This window comes from Corvus moneduloides, chromosome 2 (assembly GCF_009650955.1).
Source record: "Corvus moneduloides isolate bCorMon1 chromosome 2, bCorMon1.pri, whole genome shotgun sequence".
Lineage (NCBI taxonomy): Eukaryota > Metazoa > Chordata > Aves > Passeriformes > Corvidae > Corvus > Corvus moneduloides.
Genome location: NC_045477.1, coordinates 22,158,810 through 22,186,638, shown reverse-complemented (window position 1 = coordinate 22,186,638; position 27,829 = coordinate 22,158,810). Strand labels below are relative to the sequence as shown.

Sequence of the window (27,829 nt, the reverse complement as noted above, 5' to 3'; positions counted from 1 at the left end):
ATCTGTATTCTCTCAGTAAAGCAAAGCCTTCTGTTCAGCTTGTCTAAACTATTTTTCAGTTGGTGGTATTAGTCTTTTGAGTTCTAGCTCTACTGCCTGATCTGCCTAGAATGACTGGCATTCCACTGTTCTTCATGTATCTTGAATTTCTAGACACAGTTTTGTCAAGTGGTTCGATGTATTTCTAAAGGTTTTTCTACTGAAGAATGTGGTGGAAGGTGGTATGATCCTTGAAAGATTCTTAGCCTAGGTGAGGGAGAAAGAAGAAGAGAAGTTAAAAGGTTTGAGAAAGAATATGCTGAAAATAAGAATGCTCTCTCTAATGTGAAACTGGCTCTGTTCAAAACCTTCTGGTTGAGTTGTTCCAAAATAAAATGAAAAAATTCCCCTTTCTGCTAAGAATTTATTGGCTACTTAGGAGCATATGCTCCAGCAATCAATAGATGTATTCCCAAGAAATTATTTCATTTCTTTTTATAGTCTCATGAGGTGAGTCAAGATACCTATTTTATGTCCTTTCTAGAAAGGTAGCATTTCAGGTTAGAATTTGGAAGGATTTTATTACTCTACCAGAGTAGAATTTTGATTAGAGTTTGCTATCTCAGTCCTCTTTAGGACTTCTTATACATTAAAAAAAAAAAAAAAAAAAGCCTTTGTGTGGAGGTAAATGGTTCTTACCTTTTTTAAGCCTGTCTCCAAGGCACTGATAATACTTGGAGATTTTTTTTAATAATGCTTCCAGTTCCTGCTCTTTACAACCTCTTCTATATGATCTGATTAAAAAGATAATATATTTTGGTAAGTAATCATAAGACATTTGTTAGAATAATAAATGAATCTTCTCCCGTCGCATTGGATTTCAAAATCTACTTATTTAAATCTAACCTTCTGGTACAATAGGAAGTGTATTTCCAGCATTTTTATCAAGTCTATTTTCAAGAAACTTTCACACAATAAATTCTTCTGACTTCGTTCCAGTGAGCTGATTGTCAAGATTTTGCTGACTCTCACCTCTTTACTTCTGCAGAAGGATTCCTGATATAGACAAACATTTTTGAAGAATGTTTTTGCAATGATGAATCATAGGAAGGAAATGGGGGGGAAGGGGAGGGTAGTTGTCTTGTTTTCTGCTGGTTGAAATATTGCAGACTGCTCAGATTCATACAGTGCTGATATTTCTTCCACATTCATAGAAGAATAATTCAAAAGCCAGGTATGGCAGTGGCAGAGGAGTGATGCATCATTACTGTTACTGCCTAAACCTATGTTTTTCTCAGTGTCCTCCTCATCCTCTTTGATGCTTTTTGAAATGTTACATGTTGTCTCAGTATCTTCTGCATTCAGAAATGCACTACTCTCATGGCTGTAGTAAAAAATTCTGTAGTTCCTCAGTATTCTCTATCTAATTTTAGCAAGAAATTAGAACCTTGCAAATTCTCAATGGCATATTATTATTTATAAGGAAGAGATTTTTTTTTATGGTGAGGGTGGTGAAACACTGGAACACACTGCCTACAGAGGTGGTGGATGCCCCATCCCTGGAAACATTCAAGGTCAGATTGGACAGGGTTCTGAGCAACCAGACCTAGTGGAAGCTGTCCCTGTTTGTTGCAGGTGGGTTGGAACTAGATGACCTGTAAGGGTTCCTTCCAGCCCAAACTACTCTATGATTCTATGATTGTTGATTCTAAACAATCTTGTTTGCACATACTTTTGACTAAGCAGCATGTTTCTTGAAATAATAGAAGAATTTATTGGCATTGTAAACAAACCCAAATACAGGAAATTCCATTGCTGAACTTCTAAATTCTAAACTTCAAGTCCCTTTTGACAATAAGTTTTTCAGATTTCAGGAGTTAGTGATTATATTTTTTTGATGAGGCTTTTCTTGCACAGAGTATAAACTAAATTTTTTATTATCAAGTTAACATTGTGCTCTTAAATATCAACAGTAATAAAAAAGACATATGAATGCAAATTATTCTTAGCCAATAAAATCCTTACAGAGATTCTGACCCACAATAACAATCTGTAGAATGGGAATGTGTTTTGTCTCCAAGCTTAGTGGATTTCTTTGCAGGCTGTAGCCATTTGCACTGCTCATGTTTCAGTCTGTTCCAGCTCTGGGCTCTGACTTGCCCCCAACTTTTCTGCAGGTCCTCACAGAAACACTGAAGTAGGGATTAAATTTTTGTTTAGCTTCCTGGGGAAAATGTGTGGCTCAACTGATTTGCCTTCTGTACTGTGGCACAGATCCAAAATAGTCCATCTCAGCCTAAGAGCTTTAAACCTGCAGAGATGCCAATCTGATCAAGAATTGCAGTGTAGATCAATAGACCCCAAACATCTGCCTCTTTTCTGCACAGGAAAACAAAATACGTATTTTGGTTGAGTTTTCAATTGTAATTTTAGATTAAAGAAAACACTGAATTAAAGAAAACAGAGGCAATAAAGAATAAAAATAAAATTGGTGTGGGAGGGAGCTCAGTGTGGCTGTACTTGTGTAGCTGGTGGGTACATGGATGCGTGCACAGATACACGTGCTGGCACACATTTCTCCTTGCTTTATGTGTTAAGAGAAGTCTTTCAGATTTCTTCTTGGTTATTGGTTGTTTTGGGTTTTTTTCAAACACTGCTTTTTCAAGCCATTTTACATTCTCAAAATGTTTTTCTCTGGCTTGTGCTGGCTGACTGCCATTTTTTTTCTCATTGTCTGTATCCATGCAGAAATCCGGGCATTCTGCATGGATATGTCCACGTGTGGTTCCATCATACATCGTGGGAAGAAAGTAAAGACAGAGTGGAGCTTTTCCTTTGAAATATTGTGTTTGGGAATTTATTTTCTTCCAGCAACAGCCATAGAAAACTGTCTTTTTTATTATTCTTTTTATTCCCCATTATGTAGTCTCTAATTAGTCCAGCCTAATTACCTTTTTCTAGAAAGGCCATTTACATCTTGGTGCTACAAAATTGCCTCTAAACAAGGAATCCTAGCAAGGTTTTGCTGTGCATTTTAATTTTCTAATAAAGCTAAGAACAAAGTCTTTGAATTTGCTGTAGTTTTCCTTGAAAACAATTCCGTTTCAGCACTTAGCTTTTGGATTAACTCTTTTGATTATACGTAGTTAAAATTTGATACAGATCACTTGAATTGAAATGTCACTGTGAGATGGCAGAACGAACCACTCAAGTATTTAGTTATTATTTTTAATAACCTTATCAAAATTCTATGGCAAGTGCAACACAATTTGCATTTTAACTGATCCAGCATACTTTTATGCTTGAAGTTTTTCTTTTGTGTCTGTATATGCATAGAATGACTACAGTTGTTTGGGGAAAAGTTGTTCTCTCGTTTGCATGATTTTGTCCAATTTGTTTTGGGAAATGCACAGTATTTAGTATATACTATATACTTTAAACTTCTTTTATTCATCAAAAGTATTTGTGAAAATTACCATAAAAAAAAAAGCCTTCTAGGTAGTCTGTTTGAGACTTGCAGATTTTTTTCTGCTGGTGGATTTTGGATTTGATGCTGATTTTTTTGAGGCTTTTGGGTTGTTTTTTATATTTAGCAAATTTTACAGTAATTTTCTATGTGTGTATGTTAGCCTGTTACTTTGTTTTGTTGTTTATATAACAAGGTTTCCAAAGCCTTTGGATTGATCTGTACCTTCTTCAGTATTAAAATGTGTGTGAAGCCATAGAGAAGGGCTGACACTTGCTTTTGTAAGTCCAGTGTGGTGTAGCTGGGGTCTTGAAACATGATACCGAGTAGTTATCTTAGAAAAAAGGCCACTGCCTGAGGAAGCAGACTCACCTGGTGTCATGCTGAGCATTGCAGTGTTTGCTGTGCAGCTTTTATAAAATTTGTATCATTTTTCCCTTGTTAGTTACTACTGTGCTGTTAGCTGTCTCCAGCAGCACTGTATCCATAACACATTGGATTTTTTTGCACTGGATGAGTAAATGTGACCGTGAGGTTTCCTTCCCATGTGGCAAGGTGGGGGTAGAAGAGGGAGGTTTCTGTTTTTATCACTGGCTGCTTTTTTCTTGGGTCTGTTGGGTCTGAAGCCCACATGTGGATGTGAGGTAAGTAATGATGGCCTAGAAGATGGTTGGTCTGGTTTTTAAGGCAGTGCTTCCTAGGCTTCCAAGGAAACAGAAAAAGAACCTGGTTGCTTGATCTAGAAAAATGTTGGGGAAAAAAGGCACAAAATTACTCAAAGGCATGGCAGTGTACTGCAGAGAGGAAGGGAATAGTCAGCTGTATGCGTCTCTTGAGAGAAGGACAGGACATAAATTACTAAGGCAGTAGCCTGACTTAAGGAAGACAGTTGGGGATTCATTTTGATCACAAGGGTAGTTAACTGCAGAAATTAATTCTCTGAGGAGGTTATTGCTTCTCTGGCAGGTTTTCAGAACAGCTCATGTTCTCCAGTGCATTCCCTTTGCCAATACTCTCCATGTTGCAGAGTGGATCATTTCTGGTATTCTTCCTTGCCCAAGCAGCCAAGCCAGACTGACCTGATCCCCTGAGCATGGCACAGCAGGTCTGGGGCCATGCTTCATGAGGCCCCTGAGTGCCATGGCTTTTCACAGCTGGACTTTCATAGCAGATGGAAAAGCCCTTGGCTTGATTTTTTTTTTTTCTTTTATTTATTTCTCAGGGAGGGGATTATGGTGTTGCTTCTTCCTGTAAATCATTTCAATTTTGATAGTGTTTGAAGTTACATTGCCATCAGTGTAACTGGTAAGACTTGTATAATAGGAAAAAACTTAAGAGATGCTGTGGTAAAGCACAGTCCCCACTAACTGTTCAGTTTGTCACTATATTTCTTGTCTGTGCAGAGGAACAGATAAAAATGTCGGCCAGAAGACTTGTTCTATATCTAGAAAGTGTTTTTCTTACTGCAGAAAGCTTTATTTAAATAAAAAAAGCAACTATTAGGAAGCTGAAATTATTTTTTCCTGTTAAGGAAAATCACAGCACTTCTGATCTCATGGGCGCTGTAATCTCAAAGATTTCTGAACAGCAAATTCTGCATGGCTGTAATAAAACATTTGGCAGCAAAAAAAGGCAGATATTCCAAGGAAGGATATTCTAGTGTCTTCTATAAGGTTTTCATATACCTTTAAAAGTATTCAGTTTGAACACTGAACTATAAGATCCTTAGTTTATCCTTGGGGGAATATAATTGTTTCCAGAAGTGACTTATCCATAGTGTTAAGGTCTTTTTCAGTTATGATGGAGGTGAGGGTGTTCTTGTTCACTACTCTAGGTAAAATAAAAAACTTCTCTCTTCTGCTTCCTTTTAGAAAGGAGATGTGGAGATACTTTAAAGGTGAGCAAGGGTCAAAGGTCGGTCTGGTTGTGATACAGATGCACCAGAAATAATGGCAACTGGTCCTGGGAGTAAGGGGACAGACAATTCAGTCCACCTACCTCAATCCATCTCCATAGGATGAAGTGGGAGAGTGCTTCTGAGAGTCAATGTCTTAAGCAAATAGCTGGGGCCTGCCTCTTGCCCAGGAGGTCTGCTAGGGGACAAGCACAAGGAGTAGGTTGTTATTGCAAGAGGGAGCCCAGTTTCTGGATCATCAGTGGGGTTCAAGTTCCCTAGAACACATTAGTATTTTGTATTAGGTCCACAGTAGATAAAAAATAGGACCAGAAGGGTCAGAAACCTGCAGGAGGCAGGGATGGATGGGTGGATGGATGGGTGGATGGATGGGTGGGTCGGTCCTCTTGGGCTGATCTGTATCCCAGCCCTCAGTTTTCTGCTGAGCTCTACAGTCACTAGGCTGCACAAAGCCAGAGTTGCTGTCATCATTTAGAGTGAATCATAGTCTTTATCAGAGATAACCACTGGTTTCTCTCAGAGGTTTAAATGGAGCTCAAGTGTGTGTCTGCCTAAATCTGGTTACAACAGAGCTTGCAATGTTCTATGTCCCTGGAAAAAGGAGTGGGAGGAGGTTGTTGAAGAAGTGAAGTGCCTTGTGAAAGAGCATGTCTGATGGCTAGGAAAGGAAAGAAGAAATGGAAGAAGAGCCTTGCATAGATGCATGTGAGCTGCTGGTGCCTGAATTCCAACTCTGTTGTGCTAGATGCAGTTCATGTTTGGTTTTTCCTTGGAGTACATTTTCTGTTAGGTTCTGCTAGGATCAACTTGATTTCTTACGAGAATCTGCAAGTTTTCCTTGTTTTTAAAACAACCAACTCAATGAAAATTTTGTTGTTCTTACAGTCACTGAACGTCTAGTCAGTTTTAATTTAAATGATGATTTGATACCAGGTGAAGCTAATTTCACACTGTACTTTAGGCATGTTGAATTTGAGGGTAAGTTATGCACTGCATATTCAAATTCAGCATTTTTTCCTTGCTAGCCTTAACTTCATATCAACACAAAGTGTTTTGCTACAGGCATGGTCACTTCCCTTGGCCTACCTCTTCCACTCCCCATGCTCCTGGAGGCCCAGATTTTGTGGCTCTCTGAACTTTCATCCCAATGGCAGCCTGGGGAGGAGGCTGAAGTCCTCAGCACCTTGGGTGGCCCAGGTGAGAAAGGTGTGGAGGCAGAGATGTTGCTGTGCCACAGCTTCATCATCTTCCATGATGCCTTTTGTCTCCACCTTTTCCTTGGGTACTTCCATGTATATAAGTTATACAAGTTATTATTTCCTGAACTGTCAATGTTATGAAAGATGCTTCAGCAGAATGGATAGTTCAGGTTGGGGTTTTAAGTTCTAGAGAATTGTGATGTCTTTGATTAAAAAACATATGTCCAAGCTTATAAACTATGTCCCAATTGAGCTCTTAGTGATGTTAATGTGAAGACAGTTTGCTTGTGTAAGTAAAGGGAAGTGATTCATACATTAAATATGGAAGTTTGATAGATTCTTACTGCAAAGATCTTTTGCATTTTTATAGAAATAATTTCTACTTCCTTTTCAACATGAAGAATGGTTCTGCCCTGACAGTTCCCTTCTGTTTTTAAAACTTGCTGAACTACAGCATAAGCCTGAACTTTACTGTATTCCAGAAAGATCAAAGTAAAGGTCCAGGTCTGCTGCCTTGAATCTGTTTCCTCTTTTAAGCCTTTGTTTGCCATCATTTCCATCAGTCTTGTATCAGTGGGAATTCCATGAAACCTTTCAGGTTACAGTGCCTTAATTGTAGCAATTTCAGGCCAATACATTTCAGAACTTTCTCCAGGGAGGGTCAAGCCTCCCGCAGCTGTGAGCTCCATGAGAGCACAGACACAGCCAGCATGGCTGGAGTGCTCTGCAAGCTGCATATCCACAGCATTTTTTTAGGGAAACTTACTTAACTCGTTCTGGTAGGATATCATTCACAGTAAAATTCCAGGTTATTAGCACATTATTCGTGCTTAAGACAACTTCTGCTGCTTTCCTGTGAATTGCTGTCTGTGGAATGCAGCTTTAGAGTGGTGCTATTAAAATGTTGGTTTTATTGCCCAGCAAATGTGCAGTGTTCCTAAATGTGTGTTACTTCCTGCCCTTTTCTCCTCTCTGTTGCTGAAGCGTTGCCATCAGTGCCGTGGTTTGGTCTCTGTGTCTCTGTGATGTTACTGTGCACAAATTCATGTTGGAAGTATAATTCCTTTACTGTATGTTTCCACTGACATTCAGAGCTCTGCATGCTTTCCTGACTACATAATTTTGAAAGTGACAGATTTGTCTTAAAATTTAAGATGATGGTCTCAAACTGGCAAATGTTTTAAATAGTTCCATTGGCTTCTGTTAGGTTTGGTGTTTGGGATTAAAACTTTTAGAGTTCTTCAAGTGAGGAGAATATAAACCATTCAGCTTTTCTTTTTTTTCAGAATCTATCGATTTCCGTGTCAAAAAGGTCAACTTTTGTATCTATTTCATAAGCAGATCAATTACTCATTACTTTAAAACCAGGAAAGGACCTATAAATAGCATCCAAGACACTGACAATCAATTGCAAAACTCTACAGTAATGAATGTAAATATTTGCAATGAAAATGATCTTTGTCACTGGTAGGTTTGGGGTTTTTTTATTGCTCATAACAAGTGACACTTCTATTTTCCTGATTCCTAACTTCCTAAAGAAAATCACTTTATGCTTCTGTGTTAGTCCTAATTTCACTGTTTTATAAAAATCCCAGTAATAATTTCCTGGCAGATGCAATAGATGAGGATGTGTTCCCCTTACAAAACTTTTGCTGAAGCTGAGAATAGACAAGTCAGAACATTCCCTGAACATGGCATACATGTGGGTTTTTTTTTTAATTCCATGGGAAAGTGAGGCAATTCTGGTTTTATTTCTGCTAAGTAAAAGGAAGTTAAAAGAAAAAAAAAATCTCTGCAGTCTCTGCTCTGTACAGGTGGCAATTGAAACACATGGAATCATTTAATCAAATTATCTTTTAAATTCTCAGAAAACCCCCAAACCCTAAATTAAATCTTCCCCTAGACACCAGTGCACTGCAGCAGGACACTCTGTCAGGCAAGGAAGGGGCTGGGACAACTGCTCAGGGCTGCTTTTGTATAAATGTCATGATGATGTTTGGCTCAGTTGTTCCTGTCCTTTTGCAATGCTTGTGCCTTTATGGCAATGGGCTGCATTCCCAGAGCTCCAGCACTTACATGGAGTCAGAACATCCTCACACGATGAGCAGCAGTGCACTGCTCACACACAGATGGACAAAGGGAAGGCTCAAAAGCACCAGCTTCCTTTTTAACCTGTGCATGCACTGAAGTGTCCTGTGTGTTTTTATGTGAGGTGGGAAGCAAGTTAGAGGGGGTTTGGTTGCTTTTAAGTCATAAAGCTTCTGTTTGTATGCTGCTTGCTCATCACTCAAATTTAACAGCCAGGCCAGTGTCACAAAGGAAGTTGGTTCCTGAGTTTCCACCTGCAGCTCATTAACCCAGACCGTGTATAGGATGGTGCTGAATGAAAACCTTTTGAAGAAAGCAGGGCTACTCTTAGGATGGCAGTGGTGTTTATTTTGTGTGGCCTTAACTCATGGAATGCAGCTTTTTGAAATGCACTGGCTGCAGGTCATAATGCTCAGAGCTGTTCATCATCCAACCCAGCATCTCCCAAATTAGTCACTAGTTAGCTCTCAGGGGCCACTGGAGCCTTCTGATGGCGCTCTCGGCTGCCAGCTGCAGAAACAGCCTGGAGACCTATATAGGAGAAAAGAAGAGCCAAGAAATCCAGATGTGTGAGAGGAAGAAGGAAAAGGACGTGGCAGTCTGAGGGCCTGTGTGGGAGCTAATGGATCCTGGGAGTTGGATATGTGCCTCTCAGAGAAAAGGGAGTACTGGGCTTCCTCAAAGCAGGAGGCAGTTTAGAGACAGGAGCACATTTATGAGACAGTGCCATGCAGCAGGATGTTCTCCAAAGGAGGAGAAGATGGAAATTTTTGAGGAGCTTTTCACAGGTGAATGTCCTGTCGCCTGAAGCACAGCATCCAAATCAACTTTGACCTATGTTACAAGGAAGTGGTCCTAGTTCACACACAGAAAGATGTTGTAGCTGACATTCTTTCTACACCCATCATGCAGAGCGAGAAAAGGAAAATACAACAGAAAACCTGGAATATGGTGGTTGGGTTAAGGACTGCAACAGACTGGCAGGTCAACTTTGAGAAGACAGGATGCCATTTTAAGACATAGCAATCATACTAGCAAAGGATTTGGCAAGTTTTTTAAATTTCCTAAGGAAGGTGCTTTTGTGTTTCTCCAGGAGACAGTGGAGTGCTTTCTAGATAAAGAATTTGGGGTAGAAGCTCTTTGAGAAAGGAGTCCCAGGGAACAAGACTTAACTAAATTTTATCCTGAAATCTAGGAAGAGGAGAGATTTCTACCTTGCTCTAGAGCTAGCCAATAAAGTCACATAGCAATTGCAGACTTTGCTGTTCAGATATGTTTAATGACATCAAGTTTTGGCATATGTCTTGCTGATCTTTAGAATTTTTGTTTGAGTAGTGTATTTAATAGAAAATGGCACAGTATGTTCCCAGAAGTGTCCTAAAGATTATATCTGTTAGTGTCAGTTTTTCAGAGATGTATTAGTTAACTGTACTGCACAGGAGTGAGGAACATTTCTTGTTAATTTAGGGAGGGAGAAAGCTTTGATGACACATGCAAATGGCACATCATGTATTTTAAGTTCTGTGTATGGCGCCTACACTAACTGCATTTGTCCTTTCAACATCTTTCTTAGCTTGAGCACCACCATATTTGAATTTTATGTGACTGTGATATTAATACACCTGTTAAAGAGAAGATTAATTACATAATAGCATTTTTATTAAAGATTAGGTACCCTTTGGGAGAAAAAAAAATGTGTATATATATATATATATATATATATATGGAGCCCTGATGATCTCTGCCTTGAAATTACTGTCTTCCTTTCTTTACCTGGCAGCTGTCAGTGCTTAGGAAGGAGCTGGGCCAACTAGTTCCCTGCAGGTGGAGTACAAAGTGCTTGGGGTTACGGGAGACACTAATTCTCAAGGTATCAGCAGCTGTGTTTGTAGATGTGCCAACAGTCCCAATTTGTGCAGCTACATGGAGCAGTGCTGAGACAGAGCTAGAGAGCTACAACAGTGCCTACATGAAAGTGGAAATGGGGCGAGGGCCATGCTCGGAAGTTCAAGTAGATATAAGCTACTTTCTGTGAGAGCAGAACTGAAGTGCCAGGGATGGCTGTCCTGTGAAACTCCTCTTTGACAAGTTGCAGAAGCCCTCAAAGGACAGAAGGTGGCCTAGGTGTGAAAGAGCAGCAGGAGAATCTGCCCCATCCCTGTGTGCCAACACTTAAGGCAGCACACACGCCACTTGGTGTGGTTCCAGCAGTGCTTTGCCCTGGTTCTCTCCAGTCTTCCCCAGAGAGCTGCAGTGTAGGGATGACTTTGCACTGAGGCATCTGGGCAGGGGAACACGATGCTGCAGTTTGTTGTCTGAGGAAGAGATTCACTGGCAAAGCTGCTGCTCTGGTGGACACAGGAACCTTGTATACAGCGTGAGGATTAGCTCAGTTTTAAGCTGGAGTATGTGAGAAAGTAATTTTCTAATTTTATTCTTCAACCATGGCAGAAAGTATTCCTCTTTTTAGACACTTCTGTTGGCTCTGAAGAGATGACTCTTTTCTGAGCTATACAAAGGACAATTTCCTACCAGATATAAATCTGCTTCATAATGATAGGTTCAGAAGCAAGACCTTTATCTCAGATCCAGTACCTTCAACTATTTCTCCACCTCCAGTTATTATTGTTGCAAAAGAGCATGGGGGTTTCCAATGATCTCATCCCATTTTTGGCTACAAGTTGATAAACAGCAGCACTGGCACAAGTCGTTTTGCAAAGAGCCAGCCCTACTCCCGTCTTCCCTCTGGCTCCTTGACTCTTCAATAACTCTTCAGCCCACTGTGCTTTAGAGCCCCCAGTGTTCCTGCTAATGCCAGAAGCTCCCTCACACAGCTTTGTGCTTCCTGCCTGGCACTAGGCAAAGCAAGGCAGAGATCCTTGGCCTGTTCATTGTTAGCTCTCTCTGAAAAGCTGAGAGAGAGTCTCTGTACCTGTGCACTTGCAGTGGGCAGAGCACAGCACTGTCTCCAGCTGGCTCTCAATGCTGCATGCTAAAGCTTGGGCAGTGCCAGCTCACTCTGCAGTTGTTGCCAAGGGCACAGAGCAGGTTTCTCACTTCTCTCCCTGGGAAGCCAGAGTGGATTTGTACCCTGAGACGTTTTGGATACTGGGTTCAGTTCAGCAATGGGTATCTTTTCCCCAGGGAGCAGTTATTAATATCTTCCCAATAAACGGTGGCTCTGAACGCAGTGCTAGAATGTCCTAGTGATGGCAACAAGAGCAGAGCAGGGGACACGAGCTCTGAAGCTGCTAATGGCATCTCCCTTCATGTCCTGCAGCAATGAGATACATGGATTAATTCTAAATGCATTGGTAACATATGGGCCTAAAATTATTTTGTGCTATTTAGAACAAGTCCTTTGAGCTAAGGCTGTTGTAAATTCTAATTAGTCTATGCTAATCTCCATAATAGGCAGCTATTTCTAATGCAGATGTAACTGATGAGGTCTGACAGCATTTTCCACACTTATTTATACACTGGCAGCAAGCTGGTATCATGCTAGTGTCAGAATGTTTGCTCAGGTTAAGAAAACTTTACTTTCTTTAGTCTACAAGGAGTTTGTCTTTGCTGCAGGTTTGTGCCTGTTCCTGGAGCACCGATTTATGCCTGTTTGCTTATATTTATTTGTGCAGAAAATAGGGAAAACTCCTTCAGCCGTTCCCGAAGCTCCAGCGTATCCAGTATCGACAGGGACTCAAAGGAGGCAATCACAGCTTTGTACTTCATGGAGTCTTTTGCCCGCAAGAACGACTCTGCTGTCTCCTCCTGTCTCTGGGTCGGAACAGGCCTCGGAATGGTCATAATCCTGTCCCTTAATCTTCCTGCTAGTGACGACTTACGGCAGTCAGAGCCAGTCGTGGTGTCACCAAGTGGTGAGAGTGCAGCTCTTTTCCTGCTTTTTATCTGTCTTGGTACAACGAGGCAATAACTGTGATTTTCTACAGCCTTTTGGGCAGAAATGTCTCAAAAGATCAAGCAATGGTCACTCACTGAGTGGAGGGCACACAGGTAAAGACGCTTGTGAGGGACCAACAACTTCATGGACTGAGACACTTTGGTTGTGTTAGTTCCAAAGATTGCCTTGGGTAGCAGGCAAAGTTACATGTTTCTTGTGAGGACAGGGAAATTAGCAGAGTTCCTTCATATTGTGAAATTACAGTCCTGTTTACAATTCTGTCTGGGATTCTGTGAACAAATTGACTGTCTTAGTATCAGAAAGCTGCAGAGAAGCAGAAGGGAGTTCAGGAAAGGAAACAAAAATGTTGGCAGGTTGCTGTACCAGGAGAGATCCTTGGCTGACTGAGTGACAGATGGTGTAGCAGAGAGAACAGAGGGCTGAGAGGTCAGGTCTGAGGAGAGGCAGTATGTGCTTAAAAAATGGACAAAAATGGAGAATGCACAGGAACAGAGGTTTCCCATGCCCAGTTTGTTTAGAAAAACAATGCTGGAAAGTCACCAGACTTGGAGCAATTTTACTGCTGGGGAATAAATATTCTACAAGTATAATGTAGAGATAAACAACAGGCCATCTTCAACAGCATGTATTATATCCATTATTATAGATATCAGCTGCCTGAGACTTTTCCAGCAGTGGCAGGCTGTTTGTTCACCTTCTCATGTGGTCAGAAAGAACTGAGCAAGCAAGCCTTGTCGCCTTGGCTGGATTAATGTGTGTGCTGTGTTTACAAAAGCTGAGTGTCAGCTGTGCTGTGCTGACAGCCAGCCTGGTTGTGGTGCCAGTGAGAGGAAATTCTGTTCTGCAGGCACCGTCCTGACACTGAAGGGAGCCGTGCTGACCTTCGCGTGCTTGGACTGCATGGGGACACTGACACATCGGCCCTACGAAGTATGGAGGGATCCACACAGTGCTGATGACGGTGACAAAACAAGGAAAAGGAAACTTGTCATGCATTCCCCTTCCTCCTCCCAGGATATGGGTGATCATCAATTTGCAGTCATTTGTTCAGAAAAACAAGCCAAAGTCTTCTCATTGCCTTCCCAAACATGTCTTTATGTGCACAACATCACCGAAACGTCCTTTTTATTGCGAGCAGATGTGGTCACCCTCTGTAACAGCGTCTGTCTGGCGTGCTTTTGTGCCAATGGGCACATCATGACACTGAGGTACTTATCTAATTAATCTTGTGGCAAAACTAAGCAAAGAGGTGGCACAGTGCTGTCGTATTCCACTTGTGTTTGCTCCAGAGTGCCTAGTGCTCTGCATTAACTCCCTGGTGGGTGTATTTAATTCCCTGCTTTGATGCAGCCATACCTGTTCCTGGGGCTGTCTCCACATGGGGAGTTAAGGCAGGCAGGTGCACAACAAAGGAAGCTCCTTTCTTTTTTTCTATTAATCCCCTACCTGTTACAGTTGATGGATGGTGATTTTTAACTATGATAAAAGAAAGCCCTGATAATTTTGCTCAGTTATGGTGAGTCAGGTATAGAGAAGCATAGGACTCAGCCATAAAAAGGGTACTGTTTATCCTGTGTGAAGTACCAAGTCCCACTCCTGCCATTTCTGAAGATGTTCTGTTCAGAGCACTTGGTTTCCCTTCTTTGTCCCCTTCCCCAGGGAGCTGACTGTGCAGTAGCCCTGTAGTTGTACCCTCACCTTGCTGCACCCTGTTTCCCTGGCCAGGCCATTTAACTTTTGGAGAGTACTGTCTAAAACAGCAAACCACGGGAAGCTGGAGAGCAGCAAAGGCAATGCTGAAGCCTTTGTCCACAGGGTAGAAGCAGGGCCCTGCCAGGCCATTTCCTACAAGTGTCCATGCAGGCCTTGCCCTGCAAACTAGCCAGCCATGTGGCACAAGCCGTACCATGCCACATGCACATCCCGTATCCAGACAGTAGCAGAAGTGTTAGGGCCAGGAAGTCAAGGCAGCTGAAACTTCTCCGTGCAAGTGAACAAAGTATAATGGGAAGACAGCATTTTTATGGCAGAATTTTTCAGCTTAGAGATGCACTTTAACTGTTGCAGTTATGAAAAGCATAAACTGAAGTGTTGGTTTAAAATGTGGGCACACAGCAGGTGTACCATGTGTGGCAGCTGGTGACTAACCTGGGAATTTGCTTCTCCTCAGCTTGCCCAGCCTTCGCCCACTGCTGGACATCAACTATTTGCCTGTCACAGACATGAGGATAGCACGGACCTTTTGTTTCACGAATGAAGGGCAGGCGTTGTACCTGAGCTCTCCCACAGAGATCCAGCGCCTGACATACAGCCAGGAGATGTGTGACAACCTGCAGGTAGGGCTCACACCTCACTCTGGTGCCTGTGTGTGGGAGGGGTGGTGGCCTCACTCAGCAGGGGTAAATTGGCACTGATGAGGACAGTGCTGCAGGGGCAGGACAGATCTGTTCCTCTCCACTTGCCCTGACTGAATGATGCCAAAGCAACAGAGAGAGGTCAGCAGCTCTGTTGTTCTTTGGGCTTTTTCAGCCACTGTCACCTGCACCTGTGCAAAAAGTCTTTACAGTGTTAGATATGGGCTGGGTTGGTTTGGTTATTTTACAGTGAAAATGCAAATGAAAATGTCTTACTGAAGAGAAGGAATTGTGAGAGGTTACAGGGAGAAACATGAGTAATGGAAAAAAAAAGAGGGGGAATAAGTTCTGGGTTATGTAATTAGCAGTGAACTAGAATGGAAGTATAAAAGAAATGGTCCTGCCAGCACTCATGCCCTAGGGAATAACATGTGCTGAGCTGCTCAACTCACATCACAGCACTGTCTGTCTCAAGTCTGAAAAGGCACTGTGAGGAGCAAACGTTGCACACCAGCTTTTGTGCACCAGAGAGGAGATGATTTTGCAAGGAGCCAATTTTAAAATAATGAAATGGGTTGACCAAAGTGTCTTAGACTATGGACCTACAGCGAGAGGCTGTTACAAGCTAGATTTAATTTCTTTTACCACCCTTAACAGCATCATGCAACTACCAAGCAAAGGGAAACACAGCCCTTGCTTCTCTGTACTGCTGGACTATGGCTGCATTTATCTTGGCTTTTATGCAAAAAAAGGTTTGCATGGTCATTCTGTGTGTACAGAAAGCAGATGACCCAGCATCACCCTGCTACCTGGGAAAACAAAGCTGGGCTGCATGACAGCTCCACTGAGGCTCCAAGGGCTGCAGTAATTTTTCTCCCCAGAGCAGGTGACTGTGCAGAGGAGCAGTGGCTGTGAGTCACAGCGCTGTCCTCACACTCAGCCCCCAGGAGCGAGTGCTCTGTGCAACACAGCAGCTGTATCTGCCTGCTGAGGCTTGGCTGAGCAAACACAGAGCTGAGCAGCAGGGCAGAAATTGTTCCCAGTGCACACAGCCCCACTGGTTTCAAACACTAAAGTGTGAGACTGCACACTTTTCCCATCAGTTTTATTCCAGAGAGCTGGCTTTTCCTGGTACTGCTGCAAATAAATCCAAGCCTGAGATTTGTTTGGGGCGACTGCTCCAAGATGTGGCACCAGAGCAGTGCCTTCAGCAGATGTGCTTATTTAGCATTGCTGATGGCACACTCATGGGGTGGGGGAAGGTTGTATGGAAGGTAATGGATTTTGTTTAAAAAGAGAAAAATCAACTAAATGACAAACCACCAAACTCTGAATTGCTGGCAAGCACTGAGCTCAGGTGTGCTATAAAAAGAAAGCAGGGTGACTGCCCAGCCTGGCTAGGTAATCACTAAAGCAAAATACATAGTACACAACAAATTGTTTATTCAATTACAGTGTCACCTCTGCTGTTTCTAAGCAAAATGTGACCTTATCACTGGTATTTTAATCCTGTATTAACTGCTATTTTTTTTCTCTGGTAAGGAACATGGGGCTGAGCAGTGACAAACCAAGTCCCTTTGAAAGCATGAGTGAGTCTAGTTAGCCCAAGCATTTGTCAGAATACACAAATATTGCCTACACCATACTGTTCACACAACAGACTCTTTTAAGTTGATTAGATTCAGTGCATGTGGCTTGTTAATGCAAATCAAGAGAACACCTAGAACTGCTGTCACCTCACAAACCTTTTACATGGACTTTTTTCTGGCTTACCAGGACATGCTTGGGGATTTGTTTACTCCTGTGGAAACACCAGAAGCCCAAAACAGAGGCTTTCTCAAAGGACTTTTTGGAGGAAGCGGACAAGCTTTTGACAGAGAGGAGCTTTGTGAGTAATTTCTTGTTCGGGAATTTTTTTGGCAGAAAGTCATTCTTGAGATCCCCTGCCCTTGTCATCTAGGAATGGAGTAGTACACAAGGCGTAGATGATTGATGAAAAGAGAAAGTTGACTGAGTGGAGAAAGGGGAGGGTCCTTGTCCGCCATTCCATAGTTCCTTCACCTTGGCAGCTTCTTTTGGTCAGCTGAGTGGGGGGCACACGACTGCACTGCAGATGTGATGGTGACAGAGCAAAGTCTTCCACACGTGCCCATGGAACGGCATCACTGCTGCAAGGCTGCAGCTCAAGGCTGAGGAGCACTGACAGAGCCAGGCCAGGAGCTCATCCCTGTCTGTCCATCTGTCTGTCCTCTTCTCCTTTGCAGTTGGCGAGGCCACGGCAGGAAAAGCCTCTCGCAGCCTGGCCCAGCACATCCCTGGATCAGGAGGGATTGAAGGCGTGAGAGGAGCCGCGGGCGGGGTCATTGGGGACCTGACTCGCGCACGCATCGCCCTGGACGAGAGGGGGCAGAAGCTGGGCGAGCTGGATGAAAGGACTGCCAGCATGATGGCCAGCGCAGAGGCGTTTTCCAAACATGCACACGAGGTAGGAGCCCTGGCACCCACACCCTGCAACCCTTCCCTTTGGGAAAGCCAAATGTCCTTCTCTCCCTTCACCCAGGCATGGTGTTGGAGGTGTGCTCATGTCAACTGGCATGGCTTTCTTCCTGCTCCCAGACTACCAGAATGCCAAAAATCGACTGCCATTGCACACCCCTTCCTTTCACGATTCCAGAAATGAGCATCCATTGTTAGCCTCTGAATTTAGAACACGGCACTTCTCATCTTGTCTTTCTCACTAATTTGTTATGATTTGTTTTTTTAAGCCACTTAGTGCAGCACATCCATGCAGTAGGGCAGAAAACAGGTAGGTGGATGTGTGTATAGGAACCTTTACAGATCTTACTGGGGAGAGGAGAACAGTACTAGTACAGCCCTGTGGTGCAGTAATATAGAATAGGCCTTGCCAGGAATAGCTTCTGTGCTTGGAGCTGGAAATGGAAAGCTTTTCCATCCCACGCTGTTAAGACTGGGAAAACTAAAGTGATTTTTTTTGAAGATAAAACAACATCAAAGCATATTTCCCAAAATGAATGTTTTTCATTTAATGTGCATCACATCTCTGGACAAGACCTTTACATTTTTATTGGCTTTTGTAAGTGTGAGGCAGAAAGAACATGCCCTGAAATGCAAGAAGTTTATATATTCAGGGCATATCTACTATGCTCCATAGATAAGTGTCTTTTTATTCCTATAGAAAGCAAGTTCCTTTAATTTTTGAAGAAGAAAAGTAGTTAAAGGTCCTCAGGAAAAATCTTCTAAAAAACAGCAATAACAGGTAACACTTTTTTAATGTAATAACTATGAAATTAAATATGAGGTCTCAGTGGACTCAAGACCTGCTGACACTGTAAGTGAAGTACTGCATTGTTCTTAATTTATTAATTCTGAAGTTTGATAGTTAGTGGGCCGAGGTCATGTGTGGTCTCTCATATGCTGGGCAGTGTTTGATTGCCATTTGTTTGGTTTTTTTCCCCATCTCTGTAGGTGATGCTCAAATACAAGGACAAAAAGTGGTACCAGTTTTAGACTTTCAAAGAAGCTGCTTGTGGCTTTATTAAGAACACTGTTCAGGGAAGCAACCTTTATTCCCAAATCTACCAGTCACTGGCCAGAGACAGTTTTTTCTCCTAGAAGATGTTTTCCTGTTACTATTATTGGATTCATCACAGTGGACATCAAGGAGAAGTTTTACAGACCGTGAGATGGAAGCTGGAATCATGAGGGTTTTTCCAACAGCTGGCTCATGGGGTGGCCAGTTTTTTCCTGAAAGGAACTCAGCCATCACTGTGGCATGTAGGTTTTCAGAAGCTGTAGGTATGAACTGTGGGGAGTGCATCTGGTTAAAAATATTCTGTACAAACTCGAATGTTAATGCACTTATAAAACTTTGCATGACTAATTGCCATCTTAAAAAAAAAAAAAAAAAAGAGAAAAAGGAAGCATGTTGTGACCGAAGAAAAATGGGATTTATTTCTATTCTGAGAAAAAAAAAAAAAAAGAAACAACACCTTAAATAACAAAAATCTTTATTTTTTAAAAGTGACATTATAAAAAGCCAGTACATTTCAAGCATGTTTGCTACTGTTCTCTATAGAAAAATGAGTTGAGCTGCATTTTCTTATCCGCTGTTTATTTCCCTTGAAAAACCTTGCTCAAAATCAGTGCTCTTTAACTCATACTAGAAAAATAAATAAATTCAAAATCCTATGCCCAAAATTTAAAGATTTTGCAGGTAGCTGGACAGGCACTATCTAAAAAGGTCATTAAGACAGTGCATAGATGGTTTATTTGCAATTCAGAGCACATGACACATCATCCTAATCTGTACTTTTAAAAATGTGCTCTACATTCATCTGTTGTCCTTGAAGGGGGCCATGGCACTTTTCATCCCCATGGAGTCTCTATCACTTGGTTGCCTTATTTCCCAGTAGCAGGAATAGAAAACCAGCTTTGGAAACCATTTCTTCAAGTAGGGAAAGCCAAGATGGGAAACCACAGTTCTGTCAAACACTGCTCACAAGTGCTCAGCTGAAGTTATGAGAGGGGACCTGCACAAAAACCCCCCCAAAACCTGAGAGAGAGAGAGATTAGAGCAGCAACACTTCACAATGGGTCAGGGAGGAGCATGGAAAACCATTGTCAACATACATATATAATACATATATAAAGTGACACCATGGGTGAGTGGTAATTTATTCTCTGCTCACACTGCTAAAAGTAATTTGCTTCTGCTTCGAAGTGGCTTGTCTGGTTTTTGCAGTGAATGCTGCAGAAGACTCTGCAACCTGCAGCCACAGAAGAGTGGATTTATTGCCTGTCCATAAGAATGCTCCACCTTAACCTACAAGAGACTCACTGCCACATAGGTCAGGTCTTAGGTTAGAAATTTTTCCAAGATTGGTTTGGAAAGAAGGCACTGAAGGCTTGTTTTCATGTGCCTGGACATAGTTTCAAATTAGAAAAAAGAAAGTGAGGAAAAGCTGGAAAAACAGGCTTTAAAATTTTTCTATTAAAGAAGAGTAACATCCTCTGACCCTTCAAGGAATCCTGATGGACACTGATGGAGACAGGCACCATCCCACTCCCAACCAGACCTTAACTTTACCAGTGTTTGTATGGTCACAGTGTTCAGATGATCCCTCTCAAAGATGTCTTTTCCATCTCCTTCCTTTACCTACAATAAAATACAGCCCAGGACGTTGTACCATCCAGAAAGTCTGGCTTCACAATTGGCCCACTTCACAAGTTAAAGGGTTGGAAGAGATTTTAGGTGTTAAGTTTTAAATTCCCATTGTAGCACAACAGAATTTCATGATTTACAGGATTTTTACATTTTGCTGTAGGCAAAATGAAAATGATGGCCCTGACAGGTTTAGCTCAACTGGGAATGAGACTCCACAAGTTTCTCTGGGACAGGAGAAACTGCTCGATGTTGTCAGAACTGTAGAAACTTGTGAGGAAAAAGGTAGAAGCCTGAGCAATGCCTGAGTTTTTGCTGAGAGCTAAGGCATTGGAGTTGTCCATGCCCCAAGAGGATTTCTCTGTGTGCGTGTGTAAGGATGTGCCAAACTTGCCACTCTGATGCCAATAGGAACTGGGTTTGGGAATTCCTTCCAGTGGCTTGTGCGTGTGAGGAAGCACTGCTCTAAGCAGGCACCGAGAATGAGAAACAGAGGAGAACATTACAGCAATTTGATCTTCAGTTTAAACCTCTATTCAGTGGGCCTGTGCTCTGGCCTGTAATCCAAACCCACTGGTCTCTGGACAGCAAAATCATTTGGGGCAGTATTCAAACTGTCCAGCAGCCAGCTTATTTTCCATTGTGCCCTGGTATGTGGTGGTTGGAAGCAGCCCCACAGGCTGACTGGAATCATGGGAAGTTGGAAGGAAATTTAAGAGTAACTTTTAACTGCCAAGCACTGCAGCTCACCCTGAGAGAAAAGTGTCCTCAACAAGTCTTTTACACAAGGCCCGACTGACTTTGGCTGCCAACAGTCTCTAGTTTAACACCAGGGTAAAAAAAACCTGCCAGTAGATTTCCATTTGCATTTTTATGCAACAGAGAAATGAGAATTTAGCAGCCCTCAAACTTACAATTTTTAATACTAAACTTTTAAGCAACTTTTCTCTGGTACTCCCCATCAGGTCACAGCTTTCCACTCTTACATATTTTACATATTTCCAGACAGTTACCAATTACTATTTCTGTTAAGTTCACCACTAGTGACTATAATTATCAATTTTCTTGTAGTCTGTAGAGATCTAAAAAGTTGTATATGTTTGTATATAGAACATTCTATATATATAATATATATATGTAATGTATATGTTGTATAAGTTTGTTAGTGCACACTGTTAAATGCTTTCTATCAAGATTTACCATGTATGTGGAAAAAACCCATCACTTAAAAAGTTCAGTGAGGGAGGAAAAACTCTTGCCTGGGTGATTTATTGTGAAATGAGGGGGAGTGTGGGATTTTTGCAAGGCTTGCCCTGAACACTGCTCAAGGCTGTCAGTGACAGGCATGAAGCTGCAGCATTCCCAGCAAGGAGCACAGCATCTGACTCTGAGAAAGACTGTAGGACTGGGACTGGCTGGAGGAAAAGCAAGGACATTGGCTGTCACTGGATGTTGAAATCTTTCTGTGCTTTCACCTCTCCCACTCAGACAGCATCACCTCAAGCAAAATCCTAAGCTCAGATGTATCTTCAGCCTTGCAATCCTCAGCTACACCAGGCCAGATTGGCTGGAAATATTAGTTCAGTTTAAAATGCTGTTTGTTCATTTAGATGCCTTGTTCCCTCACATTCTTCTCTCCAGGAGCTCTGTCATAATCACATCCAAAACCAGATACACAGAACTTCCAACAGCACACACACCTTTGGGTTTGACCAGATGTTTGTAATCTTACGTCTAGTGCTGTAGATAGACAGAGAAAATGCATTAAATTAGATTATTTATAAGTCTGCAGAGTTGGCAAGTCTTCAGTGAAGTACAAGCTACTTTATTTATTAATAAAAAAATTAAATTAATTCCTAGAGCTTTAACTTCAGTTGCAAATCTTGAATTAAAAGACATGACAATTGAAATTTTGAGAATCAGGTTTTGTTTTCTGTTATTACCTGGGGGGAGGTTTTAAGTTTTTTACAGTTCTGCAGTTCAACTATCTACATCAATTAGTCATTCCTCACAGTACCAGGACTGTAACAAAAGCGTGTAACAAAAATACTCATATTTACTACATGTATTGTATACAATTATCACATAAACCCTCCTCTGAAACAGTTTATACTCCTTTTCCAGAATCCCTTTCACACCACAGCATGGGCATTGTAATGCAGGTGGGCATAGAAACCTTTTTTCTTTTCCAATAGAAACCACTGATGCTTGAGAGCTGCATCCAACCTCAGGCCTCCTTCACATATAACCTGTGTGTGTTGTAGGACAGGCAAACCCTCAGTTTTTGGTTAATTATGCCCCTCAAATAGCCTGGGCCCTGCCCCATCCATCCTTTCCCATAGCCCAAAGGTGAATTCAAGCACAGCATATTTCAGTCTTGAATGTTTTTTTGCCTTGGAAGGGTCTGGTAAGAGCACACTCTCTCTCATGAAGGAACTGCCTGTGGCCATTCGTAGTCAACTCTTAGGTGTATAAGCAATAGTCATGTAAATGAGTGTTTCCATTCATGTGTTTTGTTTTGTGATTAAATCAACAAATCAAACATTGTACTTTTTTAAATAGCAACGAATATTCAGATTCAGTGTCAAGGAAATGTGGACTGAGTATGTGTGTGGTTTGTTAACGAGTCATTACCTGTCTCTCAGAATGAAGGCTGATCTGGGGTGAACCACACACTCCTGTGCTAGCCATGTCCTGTTCCCACAGGTATCCTAAATCAGCATCACAAGACTAAGGCATCTTAAAGTGAGGCTGTTTCGAGCCCCCACTAACAACCAAAAAAAAGAAAAAAAGGGAAAGAAAATAAAGGAAGAATTGATACTAGTTGGTGTAATCTCTTTTTTCCAACCTCTACTCCTAGATTCTTTATAGTATTTCAAAGGGGCATGGTTTGTGTAAAGCCTTTGGGTGGAGCTTACACTTCTCATTCAGGAATACAAAAATTGCAGTCCTGCTTGTTGCTGGGGTGGGGATGGTCACCTCCCTTCCCTCAGGACCTCGTGCCAGGACAGAACCGTATCCCAGCTTCTGCTCCCATGCTCCATTGCAGGGAGCTCACATGGAGCTCATACCAGCCCCCGGGAATGTTACCAGCCTTGGGCCCGGGCTTCCCAGCCCCCTTCCTGTCACTCCCACTCCAGGGTAAACACAGTCACGCACAGGCTGAGCTCTCAGAAGGGAGGGAGTGAGCACTTCCCAACAGCACATCTGAATTGCTCTGCCAGGAGAAGCTTAAATGTCAGCCAAAGGTGCTGAGCTCCCAGCTCCCTCTTGTCAGCTCCGTACAACTCTATTGATGAAACGCAAGCAGCATGGGAGAAAGGCAGAAGGATCAAACCAGATCAGATTACCAGTGTCATTATTTGTCACCTGCCTGTCACTGCTTCCAGTAGCAAGGGAGAAAAGGAAAGCTGCAGCAGAAGGACCCAGGCAAAACAAGCTTGTGGTCTGCATGTGAGGAAAAGCACCAAGAGGCTGCAGCAAACACCAAAGGTGTGAGTTCCTGCTACTAAGGCTGGGCAAGTTCTGCCCCATACCAGTAGCCAGCTGAATGCAAATTGAAGTCACTTTGAGCAGAAGGCAGATGGGAACCAACCAGACCGGGGCTGCTGACAGGCTCTCCCGGTGAGGAGCTGGGTCCTGCAGGTTCCCATCATGTGAAGACAAGGCACTCCCAGTGACCACAGCTGCTTGCCAGGACTGCATCCCAACCAGATTTGTTTTGGCAGGCAGACACACCCCTGCTGGTGCAGGAGCCAGGCAAGGGCAGTGCAGTAGCAATTCTGGGTGCACCAAGGGACAAGGCTGCCAACAGTTCTAACAAACAGAACTCTCACTCCTTCTGCAGCGTTCACCTGTCCTTGTCCCAGGCTGTGCTGGAGTGGGCTGTGAAGAGAGAGAAGCACACAAGCTGAGGAACTGAGCAAACACTACCAGATGCATCCCATCCTGACCACACAGAGACTGAGACTAACCTGCACTCTGCTTGTCAGGTCCTGAATTAATAAAAAGCCCAATTTCCAGCTAAACACAGGCTTCAGCCCATCAGAGGTGGGGGAAAAGGAGCCTACAGGCTAATATAGGTAAGTAATGTGAGTGGCCAGGCTCCTTCTACCACGTTCAGAAAACAACACATACCCTTTTCTGCACTTCTGGCCAGTGCCTCTGCTTACCTAACCTAAGCCCTCTTCTGCTTCCACTGCTCAGTCTCACTGAGAGTTAAAGTCTAATCAGAATTGAGGAATGTAAATAGCAGCAATCAGACAACAGCTCAGAGCCAGTCCTGGTAACACAACTCAAACGCCACAGTGGCTACCTCTTATCTTCTCATTTGCTCCAAATTACTGCTTAATTAAAATGAACCCATCGAGTTTGTTAGTCAAAATGAGTTTGGGTACATGTTAATCCCCTTACCAATTAGCACCACCCCCTTCTAGAGAGCTTGCTGAGAAATAGGGGTGAGATCCATCCTTTGGAAATTCTGAAGGCAGTGTGTGGGAGGGAAATACTGTAACGTGCCAAAGAACAAGCAGCCCAAATGACAGCAGCCCCAGTGAGGCCTGAAATACGGCACAGGTGTGTCACCACAGGACACCCAGGGACAGGAAATCATCAGGCCATGTGAACTGATAATGAGTCCAAGCCAGCATCTTCACAGGCAGAGCACACAAATGGTCAGGCACCAGGGTGCCATGGCTCGGATCTATTAACAACAAAAGCTTTAATAAACTAAGAGAAAAAAACAATGCTGTGGATAAAGAGTTCAGCCATCAGGTGACAGATGTCATAGAAAGCCACGGCATAGAGCAGGCAGGAAGAAAACAAAAAAAATCTCAATGTAAGGTGGAACACAGAAGGGGAAAGAAGGCCAAGAGGGTGCTGAGCAGGGCAGTCACAGCAGCCCCACCTGGGGCTCTGGCTCAGGACCACGTGTCCATTTTGCTGCACAAGAGGCAGGTGGTGGATCAGAGTCTGGCATGCAGCCTTTGGTAGGGAGGCCCCGTTACCATCTTTGAAAACTCCCTGTGTTCTCCAGCCCTCCGTGCCAGGGACTTCTGATGTCGGGATAATGGCCCTGCCAAAAGTGCCGCATTTGAAGTTAACAAGCTCGAGCCCCCTCTCAGGCTGCTGAAAGCCAAGTCTGCATCCTCTCAGATCAGGCTGAAAAAGCAGCTTCAAAAGTACACTGCTTACAAAGGAGCCAGCAGAAGTTCAGAAATGAAAGAATAATTAGGGGCTTGAAAACTTCCCACAGGAGGCAAGAATGGAAAGATGGAGATTGATTACATTAGGGAGGAACTGCAGAAAAAAGACATGATACAATAATTAGAGGCATAAGGAAGATGACGGGAGGCACTTGTCCTCCCTTTTCTTGTAACACACAAGGGCTAGACGATGAAAATGACAGAATTCAAGGTCAGGCATTGTGTGAAGTTAACAAAAGCAGCTGAACTTGTGTTACTGTCACAACTGTCTGGAAGGGAAATGAGAACATGTGATGTGAGATTTAGCCAGACCAGAAGGTATTAGTGGGGAGAGTAATGCCAAATAGTGGCAGATTAGTTCCCTGCAAGCTCCTTCCTTGCCCCTTCTTTTGAAGGATCTGATCCCAGCTCAGCTTGACAAGCCCAAACTCCCAGGAAAACCTTCTGCCTCATCACAGGGTCAGAGCCAAAGACACTGAGGCAAAGAGTGGGAGAAACCTCAGCAGGTTTTAGTGGGGCAGCCAACAGGCAGGTGTGAGGCTTTCTTAGGAGAATGGTCCCTGAATGAAGAGCCACAGGTCACCCACCACAGTGTAATGACTCGTCTCAAACACAGCAGACCTCAAACTCCAGCAAGGCTGCCATGTCAGCTGGCCAGACTGAGCTGGTTTTCTTCTTCACAAAAATATGCATTGCCATTAAGTTTTTAACCAATTCACTGAGCTTCTTTCTTTAAAATGTTTCTACTGGTGATTTTGTATTAACTCTAAGAGACTCCAAACAATATCCCTCTTGAGGCCAGTTTGCAAGGCAGCAGCAGGATGGATTACAGCAGTCAGTCACCAAAATGCTTTCTTAAAAGTCAGAGGCCAACCAAGCACAAATTCCACTTGCTGTGAACCCTGCACAGCTGCTCAGTGAGAAATCCCGCCAGCTGCAAAGCCACTTCAGCACCTGAGTGTCATCAGCAGAATCCTGATAGTACAAGATAATCCTGGCAGAGGCCTGCAAAATTCTACATCAAGTGCAACCACAATGACTTTTTTTGCCCTAGACAATTACACACAAGAACTGCCAAATTATCTTTGTGCCTTGTTTTAATAAAGTAATCCAGCTCATTTCATATGCAATAAATTCATTAGGCTTTGGAGGTTTGTACAAGATCAAGCACACTTTAACAGAATTCATTTAAATACCCTTCTTTTAACAATTAATCATTTCACAGTTTTGTAAACACGCTTCAGTGCTCTGACTGAGCTCTGAAGGGTTTGGCTTGGTGAATTCATACCATGTTCCACCACGTGTTTCAGAAGGCAGCTTGTTACCCTGCCAGTAGGAACACAGCACAGGAGGATCACACTGCCAGCAGGTGATCACAGGCCCTCGCCCTGCCCGGTCCATGGTGCTTCTGCCTCCTCACGCATGGGAGAGCCACACAGCATTGTCACAGCTCCAGGTCCTGCAGGTCTCCCCAGCTGGGGCCAATTTTCACTTTAACATTCAGTTTCACTGAGAGTTTGATGGCGTTTTCCATCTCGTGCTTCACGATCTGAGCAACCTAAGAGAAAATGTCAGGCATCAGACACACACACAACTTCAATGCTCTGGGTTTCTGTCAATAGCTGGGGCAGGCAGACACCTGGAATCCTCTCCTGCATTTATGTGCACTGACTTACCACCAATGGGAATGCAACCAAATCCTAATTGGTGTTTATGAATGGAGAACCTGTATAAAGCCAGTGAGATTTTATGCAGCACAGAGCTGTGACTGGTTCTGCAGTGTTTAAGACTACTTAGAAAAGAGGCCAAGATTAACTTTCTATTAAACACTTGAGAGTCCTGCAGAGTCTCATCTTTCACTCAGCTGTATAACTCTTATGTGTTTCATGGAATCTGTTCTGAAAACTTCAATGTACTGAAAGTAAGACACAAAACAACTTTGCCAGAAGCAAAGAACAGTGGCTCCTCCATGCTGTGCCAGCATGAAAAGCACTTTGTGAAACACAAACTATAAACCTCTGGGAAAGCAGGTCACATTCCATGTGGGTGCTACAAATACTGTCCAGGTTTCCCCTCAGTGTTTAGTTAAGGCAACTCCTGCCCTCTAGTAAACATATGAGGTAACTGTTCTCTGCCCTCAAAGTATTCCTGAGAAAACACTCACTTCAATACACAGTTAGAAGACAGAAATTATTTCTTTCTGCAACTATTTGGATTACAAGAGACTGGATTTTTTTTCCCCTGACTGTAAAAACCTGCCCTGGATAGAGGTACTCCCTTTCCTCCCCCAAGACCCGTGCAGAATCCAGCCTGTCCTGGATTGCTTATTTGAATGAATCTTCCAATCCACACCATCTCATGAACCTTTCCATAGCAGAGTGAAAAGACACTTTTAAATTACAGTGATTCCTCAGCTCAGCTAGAAGCCACTCTGTCAGCAGAGGGAACTATTCAAGCTTTCTGACCCTTCCATGTGTTTTCATAATTTCCTCATAGGTACCCACCATAGAAATTCCTCCATAG

At 42.9% G+C, this 27,829-nt stretch overlaps 2 protein-coding genes across 10 annotated transcripts in view; one reads left to right on the top strand and one right to left on the bottom strand.

The window, feature by feature from the left end:
* STXBP5L (syntaxin binding protein 5 like) overlaps positions 1 to 22,359 on the top strand; it is a 189,286-nt gene extending 166,927 nt beyond the window's left edge. For all 9 annotated transcript variants that reach the window (XM_032098438.1, XM_032098440.1, XM_032098441.1 and 6 more), the window contains 6 exons: positions 12,283 to 12,522; positions 13,414 to 13,774; positions 14,737 to 14,902; positions 16,697 to 16,808; positions 17,185 to 17,405; positions 18,407 to 22,359. In XM_032098438.1, the coding sequence (XP_031954329.1) occupies positions 12,283 to 12,522; positions 13,414 to 13,774; positions 14,737 to 14,902; positions 16,697 to 16,808; positions 17,185 to 17,405; positions 18,407 to 18,448 (1,142 nt within the window). In that variant the 3' untranslated portion in view covers positions 18,449 to 22,359. The remainder of the gene's footprint in view (positions 1 to 12,282; positions 12,523 to 13,413; positions 13,775 to 14,736; positions 14,903 to 16,696; positions 16,809 to 17,184; positions 17,406 to 18,406) is intronic.
* Positions 22,360 to 22,494: 135 nt separating this feature from the next.
* Positions 22,495 to 27,829, bottom strand: part of POLQ (DNA polymerase theta) — a 56,252-nt gene continuing 50,917 nt past the window's right edge. Inside the window, exon 30 of the mRNA XM_032098437.1 lies at positions 22,495 to 26,864. Coding sequence (XP_031954328.1) covers positions 26,751 to 26,864 — 114 coding nt within the window. The 3' untranslated portion in view covers positions 22,495 to 26,750. The remainder of the gene's footprint in view (positions 26,865 to 27,829) is intronic.